This window comes from Geotrypetes seraphini, chromosome 12, assembly GCF_902459505.1.
Source record: "Geotrypetes seraphini chromosome 12, aGeoSer1.1, whole genome shotgun sequence".
In the NCBI taxonomy this organism is placed as follows: domain Eukaryota; kingdom Metazoa; phylum Chordata; class Amphibia; order Gymnophiona; family Dermophiidae; genus Geotrypetes; species Geotrypetes seraphini.
Genome location: NC_047095.1, coordinates 51,895,330 through 51,913,893, shown reverse-complemented (window position 1 = coordinate 51,913,893; position 18,564 = coordinate 51,895,330). Strand labels below are relative to the sequence as shown.

The 18,564-nt window shown below is 41.6% G+C and overlaps 1 protein-coding gene across 2 annotated transcripts in view; it reads left to right on the top strand.

Annotated features, from left to right (window-relative positions):
- The window catches only part of FGGY (FGGY carbohydrate kinase domain containing), a 384,196-nt gene extending 365,873 nt beyond the window's left edge, over positions 1-18,323 (top strand). For both annotated transcript variants that reach the window (XM_033917103.1, XM_033917104.1), the window contains one exon: positions 17,531-18,323. In XM_033917103.1, the coding sequence (XP_033772994.1) occupies positions 17,531-17,612 (82 nt within the window). In that variant the 3' untranslated portion in view covers positions 17,613-18,323. The remainder of the gene's footprint in view (positions 1-17,530) is intronic.
- The last annotated feature ends 241 nt before the right edge of the window (positions 18,324-18,564 follow it).

Here is an 18,564-nt window from a genome sequence, read left to right as displayed (position 1 = left end):
CACGCTACAAACTGCTCGCGCAGTTTGATAGAAGAGGCCCTTAATTGAATAACAAGTTAATTAGTGCCAGTAATTGGCATTTTAACAAGCACATTATTGGTGCTAATTAAAATTTTGACTTGTTGGGGGGAGAGTGTGGTGCAGTGGTTAAAGCTATAGCCTCAGCACCCTGAGGCTGTGGATTCAAATCCACTTCTCCTTGTGACACTGGACAAATCACTTAGGTCTAGATTCACTAACCTGCCTCTCCCTGCCCGATCCATGGCCAATCCGTGGCAGGCCGACCAATTAACCAAGGCTCAGCATGCAAACGGGAGCAATCGGAGGAACGCCCCCCACCGACCATGCGGATCGCTAGTGAGCGATCCTGACGCATGCGCAGACCATCTGCTTTTCCTGTAGATGGTTTGTGCATGTGTTTGCTGTCTGTTTTTTTTAAAACTTTTTTTTACTGGCCCTGACTTTCCTGCTCTTTGCTGCCCTTCCCTGCAGTGCAAGCCTGTGGTTTTAACCCGCGGGTTTAAAGCGGATTAAAACCATAGGCTCACGCTGCAGGGAAGGGAGGCAGAGCAGGGCGGCATGAAGGCAGGAGAAAGCAGAGTCGGGACATGAAGGCAGAGTCAGGGCATGAAGGCAGAATCGGGGCTGAGCAGGGCAGGCGAGTTGCGCTGAGCAGGGCAGGAGAGTCGCGGCTGAGCAGGGTGGCATAAAGGAAAGAGAGTTGGGGCTGAGTAGGGCGGCATGAAGGAAGGAGAAGGCAGAGTTGGGGCTGAGCAGGGCGGCATGAAGGAAGGAGAAGGCAGAGTCAGGGCATGAAGGCAGAGTCGGGGCTGAGCAGGGCGAGCATGAAGGAAGGAGAGTCGGGACTGAGCAGGGCAGGCGAGTCACGGCTGAGCAGGGCAGGAGAGTCACAGCTGAGCAGGGCAGGCGAGTCACAGCTGAACAGGAGAGTCGGGGCAGAAAGGCAGGAGAAGTTGACAGAGAGCAGGAATGATCATGAGCAAATGGTTCCCACCAATCGCTTCTTTTTTGATCAGCCAGCCCAGTCGGTGTTGCTGAAAAAGTTTAGTCAATCGCGTCCTTCCTGCTTTGCATGTCACTCATCCAACCCGCCATTGTGCCAAAGAACGGCATGATTTTGATGATTTTGTGTGATTTGTGCTAGAACACATTCCTGTTACCCCACGGAGGGGCAATGTGAAGAGGCTTTTGCACCAGCATGAACAGCGCTGGATTTTCTTTTTGGATACTATTTGGCCTAATGACCTTAATCAGCGGGTGAAGTGGGAGGCATTCTTTGGATGAGTGACAGTTTGAAGAATGAATGGCAGTTGTATGGACGAATGGCAGCCGTTTTTTGGCTGTTGCTAAGACGCTGTAACCCGGAAGTGCTACCGGAAGTTGGTTCCTGTGGTTCCTTTTTAGCAATGGGCGTTTCTTGTGTCGGTGTGCACGGAGGAGTGAGGTTTTCCAGCTGATACATTCCCTGAGGAACCCTTTGAGAGGCGAAACAAGGCACTTGTTGGAGGATTGGGCATGGATTCTGGATTGTACATCTGAATGGTGCCGTGGTGTTTTCATCTACAGTCTGGCCAGACATTTTCTACCAGCACATCACGGCATTTCAGACCATGGTCCCAAGCTAAGTAAAACTTTTTTTGCTTTTCCTGTGCACAGTGATGGGTATATTACCCTTTTGATAATTACATTTCAGTGGTGGTGGAGTTTTTTGCCAGTGATAGTACATTAGCAGCTTGGTCTTTAAACAGTATTGAAGTTGTTTACTGCTGCATTGAAATTTTTGAGGCTTTTTCTCCACTGGTTTGTGAAATGGTTATCGGGGGAGTGTAACCCATCTCTGGTGAGTAATATTTTGTAGTTTAATTTTGAAATTGTAAGTTATGTCATGCTGGACCTGCTGACTTGGGTGAATCTCTTCATAAAGATGGTTAATAAATATTTTTTTTAAAACCAAATACATAAAGCATTCCTATGAGCATTGGAGGACTTACCTCGTTGGCCCGCGCTAAAAACCTCTAGCGCAGCTTGATAAAAGGGGGGATTCGTTTGTTAAAGGAGTGAAAGTTATTAGGGTATTTTAATTATGTGTGATGTTACCCATGCAGTTCCATTACAGTTGATTGTATGCAGGAAACTAAAGTGACTAGAAATTGACTGCAGGTCTGTGATTTCAGGCAAATCAGAAGTAGCTGTAAAAGCAATAAGTGAACTGGTAAGGAAAGTGTGTTAGCACCATCTAGAGGCAAATTTAGAGACTTACAGTTGCAATGTAATTAAGGTATATCAAGAAGCTGCATGGTTGTTAGTATCAGTTAGGGTTACCTGACATCTCTGGATTTCCCCGGACATGTCCTCCTTTTGAGGACATGTCCAAGGGTCCGGAAAACTTTTCAAAACCCAGTACTTTGTCTGGGTTTTGGAAAGCTTCCAACATTTAAATCCCCATTGGGCAGCAGGGTATCTGCGCATGCCCACCTGCCCGACGAGATCAGGGGTGGGGATGGGTGGCTCTGGGACGGGTCTAGGGGGTCCGGATTTTCCATTTGAAAAATCTGGTAACCCAAGTAACAGTTCCTCTGCAATACTACATTCACAGGAACATGTGTTTCAACCAAAGTACACAACCATTGAGATTGGAGTCTTGCAGAGTTTCACCTAAACGCACTGATGAATGTCGTCCATTTTCTACTGTTTTGGCATGCCATAAGATATTGCTTTCTATGGTAGCCCTGAAGTGAAGGTAGTCCTAGAGTTAACAGACCTCTGGATTTCTCCAGACATGTCCTCTTTTAGAGGTTTTGAAAGCTGGTGAGATCGGAGCGGGGGCTGGAGGACTCCAGCCCCGATCTGAATAGACGAGGTTTGTTTGGGGTTGGGTTTGGGGGGTGGAGTGGGGTGGAATGGGAATGGGGCGGGCCCAGGGTAGAATGGGGTGGGCCCAGGGATGGAATGGGGTGGAGCCAGGGCAGAATGGGATGGGCCCAGGGGTGGAATGGGGCGGAGCCAGGCATTTTCTTTTACCAGATGGAAAATCTGGTAACCCTAGGTAGTCCTGTCTATGCAAGTCCCAACTTGTGAATGACTTACAGAGACTGCCACTTGTATGACAGTTTCTTGGCAGACTATTAGGAGGAAGGGTTGCCATTTACCTCCTGCTAAGGTTAGGTCCTCATTTACTGACTATGGATGGCTGATTTGTCAGAGGCTGGCTGATTGGCAGTAATCCCATTGTGAGATTTGAACTTAGGTTGTGGTGCAGTAGGTAAGTGACCTACCGAGTACACCATGAAGCCTCATCTGGTAGCCCTTAGAGGCATTCAAAGTGATAAGAAAGGAACTACACTGTTCAGAACACCCTGCAAGCACTGGAACCTGCCCCAGTTACAGCTGACAGCCTGGACCTTACCCAAAGTTTCTATAGACATTTGCAGCTTTGTAACAGAGAGTAAGCTTGAACGGATTTAGCGAGATTCATACAATTCAGTAGTCTGCGCTTGGAGGAGTGTGTGGTGTTTTGAGGAGTGTGTAGCGCGGTGGTTGAAGCTAAAGCCTCGGCACCCTAGGGTTGTGGGTTCAAATCCCGCACTGCTTCTTGTGACCCTGGGCAAGTCACTTAATCCTCCATAGCCCCAGGTACGTTAGATAGACTGTGAGCCCACCGGGATAGATAGGGAAAATGCTTGAGTACCTGATTGTAAAACCGCTTAGATAACCTTGAGAGGCGGTATATAAAATCATAATAAACTTGAAACTTGAGCTCATTTAGGAGGTGCTAAGTGCTCTTACGTTAAACCGTTAGGGCCAGATTCTATAAACGGTGCCTAGAAAACCAACACCTACCACATGTCATTCAAAGTTAGGTGCTATTTACAGAATCATGTCTACTGGCGCCTAAATCGACAGATACTAATATATTAAGCCAGGGTTTTCTTGGCCTACTATACCAGCGTCTAAGGTAGGTATGTAACGGAGAAGAAATAATCTGAGATTGTTAAATTTTCCCAAATCTCTGGTGATTTCTCCTTTGGAACTGGTAAGGAAATACCTGAAGGAGACTTTACCACCAAGAACAAGAGTCCAGAGTATTTCCATGGGTATGCAGAGACAAACAGCTTCCACTCCAACAGGAGAGACGGAGATACAAGAGAGTAAATTAGACCTGGCAAATTTTCTGGAAAGCTCGTTGGGCGTAATAACAGAGAGAACTACCCTTATAGTGACATTCGCCCTGGAGTTTGATAGGGATTTTTTGTTAGTTTTTTGTTCTTACTTTCGGCACATGAAGGACACTTTCCTGGGTTCAACAGTAAGAATGTTTCCAGACATATCTAAAGAGACACAGAAGAAAAGACAAAATTTCCTGTCTTATCGCCCAAGGGTAATTGCTTTGGGTGCATCACTTAAATTGAAGTTTCCTTTTAAATGCTGTGTCTCATTTCAAGGAAAAAAAATTATATTTTTTGAACCGACGCAATTGCTAGAATTTATAGTAGCTAGAGAAGGGGGAGGGATGATTATTGGTTCAATGGCTATGTCCGCAGCATAACAAACCGGCTGTATGGGGGAAAGAGCATGCCTTCTAATCTGTCCAATTGAGATTTTATAATTTTCCTTATTTTTCTTTTGGACAGATTTCCTTGTTCTTGGATCTTATTTGTGGACTAAATACCGATAGTTTGATTTTTCTTATTTCCTGTAATATGTTTCAACCTGGAATTGTCATTGTGACTTAGAGTGTTAATTTTCCAGTCCTGTTGTAAGTTGTTACTTGTTTTACATTTAGGGCTCCTTTTACAAAGGTGCGTTAGGGCCTTAACACACGGAAATAGCACGCGCTAAAATGCTGTGCGCGCTAGCCACTACCTCCTCCTCTTGAGCAGGCGGTAGTTTTTCGGGTAGCGCGTACGCTAAAAACGCTAGCGCATCTTTGTAAAAGGAGCCCTTAAAGTTTGAATAAAGATGAAGTTTAAAAAAATAAGGTAGGTATCTAGCAGTGCCCATCTCAATCCATGCCCAAACTCTACCCCTACTTACCATGTAGGTGCCAGTAGGTGCCTCGCTGTAGATGCTTCCCGTAGGGTGGTAGGAACCTACTGAGTTAGGTGATGCGGTAAAAATGGGTTTAATGCTTGGAAAAGCCTAGATTAGAATGCTTCGGTTTGTGTCATAGCCTGGAATTTTGTTTCAAACATTTATATCCAGCTTTCCCATTTTCTAGAAATGCCCACCATAAAATCATTAAAATATAGCAGACTAAGGGCTCCTTTTATCAAGGTGCGCTACGGGGGTTAGCGTGTCGGACATTTCATCCCACGCTAACCCCCGCAGCACGCCCAAAAACTAACGCCTCGTCAATGGAGGCGTTAGCGACTAGCGCGGTAGGCAGTTGAATACGCGGTATTCCACGCGTTAACCGCCTACCGCACCTTGATAAAAGAAGCCCTAAAATTAAGTATAAACTAAAACCTATAAAAAATGTGATCCTCACGCCCTTTGTCTCTTACCGTCTCCATTAATCCCAGTGCATAAACCAGGAAAAGGGATGGGATTTTAGATTTGGTTCACACCTATTTGGTTTTTTTCAGTTGTAGCTCAAGGTGAGTTACTATCAGAAACACTAGATATTTCCCTGTTCCTGGAGGACTTACAATTTAAGGGGTCCTTTCACCAAAAGGTAGTTAAAAATGGCCTTTACACGCCCATATGCTGGGCATTCCCATGAGCTGAGGTTATATTTACCACTGGGGTAAAATGGCCGATCTGATTTTTTTTTTTCAATAATGGCTACACACACATGTTGACATAAGCCTGTGGCCATTAGTGTATGAGCCCCTATCACTACCTATTTTGTAGGCACTAAACCTGCATTAATTGGTTAGCTTGTGACAATGTAGTTGTGTTGAACGATTAATGAAGTGCAAAACAAGCCCCCCCCCCCAAAAAAAAAAAAGTAGACCCGAAGTTCCAAAGTGAGAGCAATCCAAATGATAAAAAAACGTGGTAATGGATGTTCTGAAAGATAATTTATTTATCACTCTTCACAATAAAAACAAATAAAAAACAAGTTGATAGTCCACATATATTTGTCCTACTGGGACCCTACACGGTCCGTGTTTTGGCGAACACACCTTCCTCAGGGGTCCTAAAAATGATGTGTATGATACGACGAGAGTGTGAAAAATAACATAAAGGTAAGGTGCCAGACCTGTACATGCCGTTTTTATGGCTAGAGACAAACAGAAGGTGACATGTACATGCTATTTATGTAACTATAAATAGTTAGGAGTATATAATTTATATTGCCAGTACGTATTGTATTACTACTTCAAATTAATTACCAGCTTCTTTATTTCAATTTCTCAAATTTTTCAAAAATACCAATAAGCTTGTTGTCTGATATTTCTCTTTTTGTGATATAAATATATGTTCAAAATATTTCTTGCTACAATAAAAAAGTGCTCAGTCTGTTATCTCCTGCAAAGAGCCACAGTGAGATCATTCCTGGACCATCATCGCACTTATTGGCCCTGTGTTTTATATCAGATCTCTAGATCTTGAACATCCAGCCAGTGATGCCTGGAATGCGCTTCCGAGAGAGGTGGTGGAGAGTAAAACTGTGACTGAGTTCAAAGAAGTGTGGGATGAAGATTTAGAATAAGAAAATAATATTAAATATTGAACTAGGCCAGTACTGGGCAGACTTGCAGGTCTGTGTCTGTGTATGGCTGTTTGGTGGAGGATGGGCAGGGGAGGGCTTCAATGGCTGGGAGGTTGTAGATGGGCTGGAGTAAGTCTTAACAGAGATTTCGGCAGTTGGAACCCAAGCACAGTACCGGGTAAAGCTTTGGATTCTTTCCCAGAAATAGCTAAGAAGAAAAAATTAAAAAAAAAAAAAAAAAAAATTAAATTTAAATTGAATCAGGTTCGGCAGACTGGATGGACCATTCGGGTCTTTATCTGCCGTCATCTACTATGTTACTTATATTATATATTTATTGTACTTTTCTTTAATTATAATAAATCAAGCACTTATCTTTCCCGGCATGGACGATCATTTTATGTGGCTCCACAGACTTGCTTATTCCATGTGATCAAATAAATATGTGCAAAAGTGCTAATTAGTGAATTCTCCTACTCCCTGAAATTGGCCAGAAGAACATAAGAAGTTGCCTCCATTGGGTCAGACCCAGAGGTCCATCGTGCCCAGCAGTCCACACCCGCGGCGGCCCATCAGGTCCATGACCCATCAAGTGGTCCCTGCCTCATCCTATAACCTATCACTACTGTAATGGAGGGATGGATTTTCTGTCTCTGTCTATGGGGGGACACATTTTGGGTTTTCTGTCTCTGTCCATGCTGGAAGTAATCAAATGTAGAATGTTGGGTGTTTGCTCTCCTAATGGTTTGGGAAGAGGTCATTTAATTTATGTTAACTAGGTTAGTTGTCTGAGACAGGAAGGCTCAACCCCCCACAGCTCTTAACACCTTTAAGATTTAAACAATGAAGTACATATCCTGCTCACGCACCCCCTCCCCTCTCTTGTCCATCCCCCTTTTCTTGTGATGGTTACCACTGACCCATGTAACAGATATATAAATGTTTTGCAGACTCATAATAAATCAGGCAAAAATCTCTTTAGAAAACTGGCTATCTATATTTCTTTCTAAGGGGAATTGCCTCCAGATGACAGAATGTGATTTCGGGACCTAGAAATGGATCTTGTCCGTTTCAATTTGGGGGCTACGTCCGTGATGGACTTGACATTACCAATATTTTGTGAGTATTTCTGAATTTTGAATTCTGTTCTTTAATACTCACAGGTATTGGCATCATGTTCCAACCCTTTATTTAAATTGTAGGGTTTTCGGTAAACCCGCCGCGGTTACTGTCCTTTTGGCAAGGACACTGTCCTTTTGGTAAGGACAAATATTAATGTGGAGTTTTCGGTAAATTCCCGCCGTGAAAATAAGCAGCTGCCATTCTTTCGGGAAGAATGAAATTAAGTGAAGACTTTTGGAAAGTCTCTATTGTGGAGTTATAGAAACGTCTGCACGTTCTGTCATCTGTACCATTCTTTGCATGCGCTTTTCTCGTCTATCGCTTAGATAAGATTTTATAGAGTATAAGATTATATTGTATATTATTAATGTACCTCGCTTATTAGGTAAGGTAAGCGAAAATTTCTGCATTGTTACATTGTTTTTTTTTATTGAAAAAATTCCTGCATTGTGATATTGTTTTTCTAATGGGTCATAAAGACACTTAGGATTTTCCACCTCCTAGACAGATGAGACTTTGTTCGCTTCAGTAATAATAATAATAATGGTAATGGCTTTGTTCTTCTATACCGCCACAATCTTGCGACTCTGGGCGGTTTGCATTTAAGAGAGCTGAACATTCAGCGATTTACAATATGTAGAGGGAGTACAGAGTACACAGACTATTAGGAATCAAAATTACAAAATATAATGTTTGCTAAGAATTTCGGAGCTGACCTGTAAAGAAAAATCACAGCTTTCCTGAGAAAAAAAAAAAAAAAAAAAAAAAGGGAAAAAATTACAATGTACAGTTTGTTTAGAGATTCAGAAACAGCACGAATTAGGATTTCAGTGAGCATTGTGAAAAAAAAAAGAGTACTTGGTGAGGTTCTGTTTAGGTGACGTATCTGTCCAATAGGGTAGTTTTTATGGGTTTTCTAAAGGCATTGTAGGTCAGTTCGGCTTTATTAATGTGACTGTCTAGCCAATGTTGTGGTTTATTTGCTTGGAGCATGAAGGTTCTGTCCAGAAAGGTTTTGTATTTACAATTGGTTATGCTTGGGTTTGTAGAAACATATGCAGGAGAACTTGAATAATATTCTTGCCTCGACTGACAGCCAGTGCAGTGGTTTGTGGTGGGGATGACATGGTCATTCTTTTTTTTTAATCCATATATCAAGCGGACAGCTGAGTTCTGAATGATACCCAAATAAACGATATTACAATAGTCCAGGGTAGAAAGCACTAGTGATTGCACTAGTAATCTAAACGAAGGTCTTTTATATGTAGCGTTGAATTGGTAATTTTATCCGTTGGGCTTGCAAGGAAGATTTTTGTTTTTTCTGTGTTAAGTTTCAGTTTGAAGTTGCTTGTCCAATGTTCTATTTCAGTCATTATATGAGTAATGTATTTTGAGATTTCATTTGTTATGCTGTTAGGATGGAGATGTCGTCTGCATATATTGTGGCGGGGCCGGGGTTAAGCCTAGCGCTGGCAACCCAGCTCCCGCCCCAGGCGTGGGGACCAGGCGCTCCCAGGAGGATTCCCACTGGGAAACAGTGAAATAATTAGTGGAGGCTGCGTTAGTGGTAAAGTTCAGCTTTTCTTTATTTCCCTCAGTTTGCAGCACTGGGGTTCCAGCAGTCCCTCTGTGTTGAGGAGACTTGGACAAAAGCATACTTTCATACAGTCCAGCCTGCTGTCCAGGCAGAAAAAAATAAAAAAAAAAAAATAAAATAAAACCAAAAACGTTTTCTCCTGATTTTGCTTTTTCTGTTTGAGAAATCTTTAGGAGGCTTTAGCACTGTCCCACCTGAGGCCCAGTGCCCCCACTACCCCAAACTCCCAGGGTAGGGTTAGGGAACTTTATTACCCAACCATTTCAGACTGCTCTTAAGGGTTAAGAATTCTCGGGACTCTAAGTTCCGTGCAAGCTTTCGGGAGAGGTTAATTACAGGTTCTCACCTCCGGCTTTCCTCTCAGGCTCTAAGTAATTTATTCATACTAGTTCACAGTTAGACTAAGGGAGAAAGAACGCTATGGTTTCTGTCCTTGCCTCTCTGCCTTGCCCTACCTGTTGGCTCTTAGTGATAGGCACAGGGTTACTAGGCAGTTTCCTGGGCTTAGGAATAGGGACAGCCCTTTGCAAGGCAGGGTTTAAAACCGGGTTTAAACTGCTGACAGGCACTTCCCTCTCACAATATGTATTGGATCAGGTTTGGTTTTTGCAGTGGGTGTCCTAGAGCTGATTCTGTGGCAGTCTTTGTCCTTTGTTGTAGTGACAAGCAGGCTGACTAGTTTTCAGCACTGTTTGTAGGCCAGTAGGTTTCAGGTTTGTTTGGGGAACTTACAGAAACAAAATGAAAAAGGGTAGAAATACATTTGTGTAATTATTAAAACAGACAGTCAGAAAGGCATATATTTAAAAACAAAGCAAAACAAATTATAATGAAAAAGAAAGAGAAGGATGAAAACAAAAGGGAGGAAACAAAAAATAAATAATCTAGCACTTTGTAGAAAAGATTAAAATGAATAAGAAAAGCAAGGAGCAAAGTCCCATTACAGTCCTTAAAAGGACTATTATACTCCAAATGCGTCTTTAAAAAGAAAGGCCTTCAAGCTAGTTTTAAATTTATCAAGTGATGAACTTTATTAGTATGCACGGTGCCAAGGTGTTTTAAAGAGGGAATGGATATCAGGTTTTGATAAGAAGAATGTAATGTGCGATGCAGGTTGTGGGAGATTAATAACCTGTTGATGAAATCAGGTAGACCGGAAGCTATGGTTTTATGTATCAAGTTTCAAGTTTATTAGGTGACATGATCAAATTTTTGAGCTTTTAAGGTGAAATGATTTTAATGGCAGTATTCTGAATAATTTGGAGGCAATTGTCTTAAAGAGGGTCAGGATAAATTAACTTTAATTAATACAGGTGCCAGAATTAGTTTTACAGATAGAGCAAGAAAAATATGGAAATTTGTGAGATTCAAGTTTCAAGTTTATTTTTAACTTATTGAATAGCTTAATTTAATTTGCTAAGCGATTTACAAATCAAGTTTCAAGTTTCAGGTTTATTATTTTTCTTGATTAATCGCTTAATCAAATTCTAAGCGATGAACATATTAAAATATAGTCAAATAAGGACAATACAATACAAAAACAAACTTTAAATAATAACATTGGGTAAAATAAATTTTCCTAAATCCTGCTCATTCCGCAGATAAATGGGAAGATCGTTCCAAGTTTGAGGAGCAGTTACAGAAAAAAAATAAATTGACGTCTAGTGTTAATAATTTTAAGTGATAGAATGGTTAATAAGTTTTGCTCATTAGACCTCAGGGTTCTGTTTGAATGATAAGGAATTAAATGTTTAAATATGAATGCTGGGGTCTTATGAAGAAGAGATTTAAAAAACAAGCAGACAGAGTTTGTACGTTATCCGAAATTAACTGGAAGCCAATGTGCATCTATCAAAAGGGGTGTAACATGGTCATATTTTCTAGACTTAGTGATAAGTTTAATGGATATGTTCTGACATAGGAATTTTGCAATAGATCGTATCCTACGTAATCTGTAAAATGTAGATTTAATTATAGTGCTAATATGATCATAAAAAACAAAAGGTGTACACATATGCTTATTTATAGTAAATTACATGAGCCTGACATATTGACATACAAACTAACAGATGCATAAGGAAGAAAGGGCAGAACTACAATTGTATTAATAGAACACAAGGGAAGACGTGAATGGTGAGGGCAATAGGAATAGGGAATAAATAAATTAAAGGCGTCTTTAAAAAGGAAGCTCTTCAGATTGCTTTTAAAATGGTTTAGGTCATTTTCTTCTTCAATAATTTTTTATAATTGTTTCTAATCCTACAAGTTTATATCTTGGTGAGAAAAGTGGCACACTCACCCCTGAGATAGAAGGGAAGTCCAGAAACTAAACAGAAATTTTCCTACAGACCAAAGTGCCAGGTGCCAAGAGCTAATTCAGTGGGAGAACTAATTCAGAATGAATTTACCTACCTATTTTACTTTCAGTGATGGAATTGTTAAGAGTTTTTGATTAATGGATCTTAAATAAAGTGATATACTATGGGGAGTAAATAGTTATTAATGAATTGGGGTTCGTTCAAAGACAGTGTTTTAAAAACTAAAAGTAGGATTTTAAAGGTAATGCGATGAGTAACAGGAATCCAATGTGATTCGATTAGGATTGCAGACAGAGCTTGATAGGTGTGGAAGAGGCTTAATGAGTCTTAGTGCCCATGCAAATATGGATTCCCTACTTATTCAGACTTTCCTTTCTAACCTCCGTTCTCCTTTGCAGATTCTGGTCAAACAAATGATTTCAGAATGGCCCACTAGTTCTCGTGCATAATTTCAGATTGAAAAAAGGAGCAGTGCAGGGTTTGAACCCCCAAGCCTCAGGTTCCTTAGGCTGTAGCGCTAACCACTACGCAACACTCTCCTATGCTTTGAGATCTCTAAGCCTCGGGAAATCCTGCATTATTAGGGCCAGCTACCTACCTGGGGACCGCGCCTGTCCGCTCCTCGCGGAAGAAGGGATCACGGGTTTCGTAGCGGGCGGGCCCCTGTCTCCGATTGAGATGGTAATAATCCATCTAGAAGTACTGGATGTTTTAATTGCGGAGACCCTGGTCACTGGCTTAATCAATGCCCATCTGGCCGGTGCCCAAAGCCGCCCTTCGGACGGACTTTGGTGCAAAGAGGGGAAATCCTGTATACCAGCTGCCCTTGTTATTGTTGACATGTTCTCCCGATAACCTGAAGTTTTTTCCTACTACAAATGAAACTGCTCAGACTATGGTGAACATTTTACTTCGTGAAATCATCCCTAGGTGGGGATGTCCCACACACATCAACAGATAATGGTCCTGCTTTCACTGCCAGAGTATGCAAAGATTTAGCTATCGCATTCCGCATTGAGTGGAAATTTCATCTCCCATATCACCCACAGAGTTTCGGTATTGTCGAACGCATGAACAGGACTATTAAAGATAAAATCTGGAAAGCCACAGCTGGCACATTTGTGAATGGAAAAAATTCCTTCCTATTGTTTTAGCTGAAATTAGGATGTTGCAAAATTAAAATGTGTTTTTCTTTTCTTTTTCTTAGCAGCGGTTCGGATGTATGCATGCCCATCCCAGTTTTGGCACTAGGATATTTCTGGTGTTTTCCAGGGATCCTCTTTGTCACTGCAGAGATAAAGACGATCCAAAGAGACATTAGCCTTTCTAAATATGAGATGGTTATGCTATGCGTTATTTGTCCATACACTTTAGTCATGTGTTCATCTCTGTTTTGTTTTTCTATAACAATGTGTTTATTTCCAGAGATAAGTTCAGCCCTGAACACTTGACAGATGGAAGAAAAATTAGTGTTTTGTGTTTTGTCTATGCCATGTGGTCTGTGTTTTGTCTACTTGTTTTGGTTTGAGGGGTACCCCAGGATACATAATATTGGCCATTTCTAGAGCAAGCTCTTTTCCCACTTTTTACTAGCCCAAATGCGCAATGTTCTTTTTTTTCCCTATAACTTGCATATACTAAATGTAGCTTAGTTAGGGGTTATATTTTTAAGAAAAGGTTTTATTCTATATCTATATTCTATGGTGCTCACTTGATATGAACCATTCAGTACACATTTCTGACTGACATAATTTTTTAAATACATTCAGTACAGAATTATGGTCTCTCTGAATTGCCATAATAGTTATATGCAGCACACAAAAAAACATATCTTTTTGAAATGTCTGATTAAGAACCTTAAGTACCTGATTATTGTCTGTCTTTTGCCATAACTATAAATGCATTAATATTGTTACATGTTGCCACATTCAGTACAGGCAACTAGTCTCTCTCTCTCTCTCTATGCATTCAGTACAGGCAACCTGGTTTCTCTCTCTCTACATTCAGTACAGGCAACATGGTTTCTCCTCCATTTTCTATCACACTGGAGTACAGCTGCTGAATGATATCGGGACTCTTTTCAAATCCCTCCCTGTATGCACAGACATCATTTCATCTCAAGGGTGAACACCACTAATTTCCAGTGATCCTGTGCAAACAACAGATCCTGTGCAAACATCATTTCATCCCAAGTGTGCATCTCACCAGTTTAAAGAGACTGCCGGTTCCTGCTAGACTGTAATTCATCTTCCTGCACCCTGACTGCAAAGACTTTTCCACACATGCTGTACACAATGTTTCCTGTTCATCGGAGATAGCCACCTTTCTAAGAACGCTTTGCTGTACAATTCCTCCTATTTAACCTATTCTATGGACATTTCAGACTTTATTTCATATGCTGTACATCCACTACCTCTTGGAATGGGGAATGAGACATTCCAAAAGCTGCTGAACTTTACTGAACTCCATACTTACATTGAACAACTTAAGAAAACCTCCAAAGAAGTGAATCATACTATCACTTTTGAAAATGGACAGATTGCACAAAATTTGCTCCAAGATGCTCATGTCTCAAGCTTTGGAACTTTTCTTTGAGTATTCGCCCACTGCAAACCATGTATTTAATGTTTTAATTCATCCTATCTTAACTATTCTACAAATTTTGCTATGTATTGTTATGATTCTCCTTTGCTGTAGAGTGAAACACGTGTACATTTCTTTTCTCACAAAGTTCCTTCTAGCTTTTAAGGCAGTTATACATGAATTTCCAGTATCTTCTCTGACAACTTGCTAATTTGGTTCTAATTTGGTTTTAATTCGGCATGGCCTATTGCATTACCATTACCAGGGTCAGAGATAATATTATCCCATACTTACATACTCTCTTATGACATCTTTGTATCTTTTTGCCTGGGCCTCCTGAGAAAGTTTCCTACAACCCTTATGCACGTTCACTCGCTCAACGACGGGTAAGATATGGGCATACTGGGATCCCCGCCCAGATTATGGCCTATACGACCTAAGACAGAGGTTTGAACTCATAATGGGAACTGTTCATCTTCATAGCTTGGAGGACAGCTATGATATACTGTTAGAGATTGGCAAGGCATAAGCGAGGCAAGCTGGCTAAGGGTACCACAAGTTTGCTTTCATTTCAAAGAATATGGAAGATGTCAGCATAGCCGTTGCAGGCGTTCAGCATTTTCGGTTGGCATAGCTGGTGTCACCAAAGGCCTATGGGAAATTGTATCAATCTGACTCTGGCATAGGGATGCAGATAGACCCTGAGGGCAGGAAGACGGTTTCAAGTAGTCCTGATTAAATCATGATTAGCTAAAATGTGTTAATGTATTAATCAGAAACTATTGTCCGAGGCATACTGGAAATTTAACAACAGCCTAGTATTCTTTTTTGGAAATTATAGGTATGCTTCACTGTTGCAGCATTAGATTTTTCTTTAGGTGATATTTACTGGCTCTGTGGAGACCTCCGGCTCCGTGTTAAACTACTCAGCCAGTAGATAGGCCAGTGCACTTTAGCTATACATAGATGAGATAGGGGTCCCAGATGAATTCAAGGCCCGAGACCAGGTTAAGGCTAGGTTTGAGTCCCTTATTACTATCAATAAGAATGTTGAACTTAGACCTTCTTATTGTTATAATCTTTATTATTATCTGCACTCTTGTTGCTTATGTAATTTTTAGACTGTTCCTGTGCTGTTTGACTCATTGCAGCCCCTAAAGCCCCTCCTCAAGAGACATATCTAGAATATCTCTCCCTCCACGCTCATGCTGTGCATTTATGACGTCATTTTCATGACGTAAGAGGGGATTGTAATGGAGGGATGGATTTTCTGTCTCTGTCTATGGGGGGACACATTTTGGGTTTTCTGTCTCTGTCCATGCTGGAAGTAATCAAATGTAGAATGTTGGGTGTTTGCTCTCCTAATGGTTTGGGAAGAGGTCATTTAATTTATGTTAACTAGGTTAGTTGTCTGAGACAGGAAGGCTCAACCCCCCACAGCTCTTAACACCTTTAAGATTTAAACAATGAAGTACATATCCTGCTCACGCACCCCCTCCCCTCTCTTGTCCATCCCCCTTTTCTTGTGATGGTTACCACTGACCCATGTAACAGATATATAAATGTTTTGCAGACTCATAATAAATCAGGCAAAAATCTCTTTAGAAAACTGGCTATCTATATTTCTTTCTAAGGGGAATTGCCTCCAGATGACAGAATGTGATTTCGGGACCTAGAAATGGATCTTGTCCGTTTCAACTACTTCTGTCCGTACCCCTCAATCCCTTTATCCTTCAGGAATTTATCCAAACCTTCTTTGAATCCCTGTAGTGTCTTCTGCCCTATGAATCCCTGTAGTGTCTTCTGTACTATGATTGTTTATTGCAGTATCGGTAATTGTGAGGATGAAGGATGTGAATATGCGAGAAGTGCCAAGGCCACAAATGGAGGTGCGACAGATGGAAAACCACTATAAACACTGAAAGCACTAAAAACAATGGCCGGTGACAATCATGATGTGACATACAATGCATCCATATACAAATTGCCTCTGTACCAGTTGATATAAAGATCTCAGATAAAAAATGTAGACAAAAAACAGTATATGTGTCTTCGAAGTGTGAATAAAATAAATCACACGAGACCAATCAATGAAGACCACGCCTACTCTCCATTTCCCAGATATACCTCCTGAGCCTCCCCTCCCCCCAAATGCTTTTTTTGCAGGTGGGTAGTGCACGCAAATGGCAACATTATCGTGATATCAGTGGCTTAGTAAGGGGGGGCGGTCCACTCCAGGTTCCGTGTTGGTGGGGGTGCCCGCACCCGTTCCCCTCTCCGCCCCCCTGCTCCTTCCTGATCCTCCCCCAGCTGCCGCCCTTTCCCTTCCCCCATACCTCTTTAATGTTCCCAGTGCGAGCGGCATCACAAATTTGCTGCCTGCGTCGGTGTTGGCTCTCTCTCTTTGACATCACTTCCGGGTCCCGCGCCTAAGAAGTGACGTCAGAGGGACAGACGACACCGATGCGGGCAGCACGTTCGTGATGTTGCTCAAGCCAGGAAAATTAAAGAGAAGGGACGCGCGCGCACAGCAGGAGAGGCGTTGTATGATACAAGCTCTTCACAGATAAAGCTGGGAGTTCTTTTGGGCCCTATGAAGCTGAACTGAGGCCTTTTTCTCCCCATTTTAAGACTGTGAAGTTTGTGGCTTTTTTGAGTGACGTTATTAGTGAGAAAGATAATCAAGGGATCTGATCTGCGGGGGCAGTCAATGCCAATTCAGGTTTGGATCATTTCTTAAAAGAGAAATCAATAGGCCATTATTGAGATGGCTTGGGAAAATCCACTGCTTAGTCCTAGGAAAAGCAGCATAAAATTTGTTTTACTACTTTGGATCTGGCTAGCTACTTCGGACCTTAGTTGGCCACTGTTGGAAATGGTCTACTGGGCTTGATGGACCTTCAGTATGGCAATTCTTGTGTTCTTATGATGGTGAAGAGCTTGTTAACCAATTAATTTGCACGTACGTCTCAGTAGCATTCTTAAATTTGGTTGCCATATATAGAATTTGAGGGAGTGCCCACTCTTTAAGAAGAGTATGCATTATTATTGGTGAATGAAAATTCATCACTACCAACAGCCCATCCCTAAAACCCATGGAAGGGCCGGCAGATGCAAGAAAATAAGCCGCTTCAAAAGCAACTTTGTGGCCCTAGTAATTGCAGTAAACTATATATTTTACCCTTTTCTCTGGCCATTCATCCTCAGTTTTCCCTTCTTTTCTTTTAACAGATTTTATGACAAGAAATATCAAGTGTTTCTGAAGCTTGCTGAACACCAGAGGGAGTACAAAGCTATTATGCACAGCTCGTGATCAATACATGATAGTCTGGGAATTTCAAGAGCGCCAAAGAGTTCAAGGAAGCTTTTGTACAGTGGATCAATACCAAAGGAGACTGCAGTTAACACTCATTCTGCCGAAGACTAAGGGCTCCTTTTACGAAGCCGCGGTAGCGGCTTTAACGTGTGCAACTTTTAATCACGCTAGACGAAAAACTACCAACTGCTCAAGAGGAGGCGGCAGCAGCTGACATGTCCGGCGGTTTAGCGCACGCAATTACGCGCATTAAACCGCAACCGCGGCTTCATAAAAGGAGCCCTAAATTGTGTGTTTGATTTCCCTGGTCACAAAGGTGATTGCATTCATTGATTGCTCTACAATTCCAAGCAGGTCCCCATTATTCATAACGTAAGAACATATAGCTCCAAATTGGTCCATATAACACTACGAAGGACAGACTGGATTGCAAGCAATTGCTCCAAGAACAATGACGGTACATCAATGATTTATTACGCTTTGTTCCTCATAAATACAGGCTAGGAGAAATGTCTTAGTGAATTAGGCCCTAGTGGGTTTAGAAAATTCAGCATTAACTATGAACATAAGTTAAATGAAAGGGTCCAATAGTCAATGCAAGTTATGTACTAGAGAATGACACGGTGACAAAATTCATCACCGTTCCCGTCCCCGCGGATAACCATAGGAAATAATCCTGTCATTTTTTAGTGTCTATTTCAACCTCAGTCCTTCTACACCAGCATTCTTCAAAGCAAAGCTTGCGGGTCAGAGGTTGTGGCCATTCATACTCTGATTCTTATGTGAGCCAAGGATAATGAAGCCATTGTGACATCATTGATGTGATTGGCTCTTAGACACTGGTGGAATGAGGCATTATGACATCACAATATCTGCTCTGGATACCAGAGACTGTCATTCTGTAGTGTCTGTTTCAACCTCAGTCCTTCTACACCAGTATTCTTCAAAG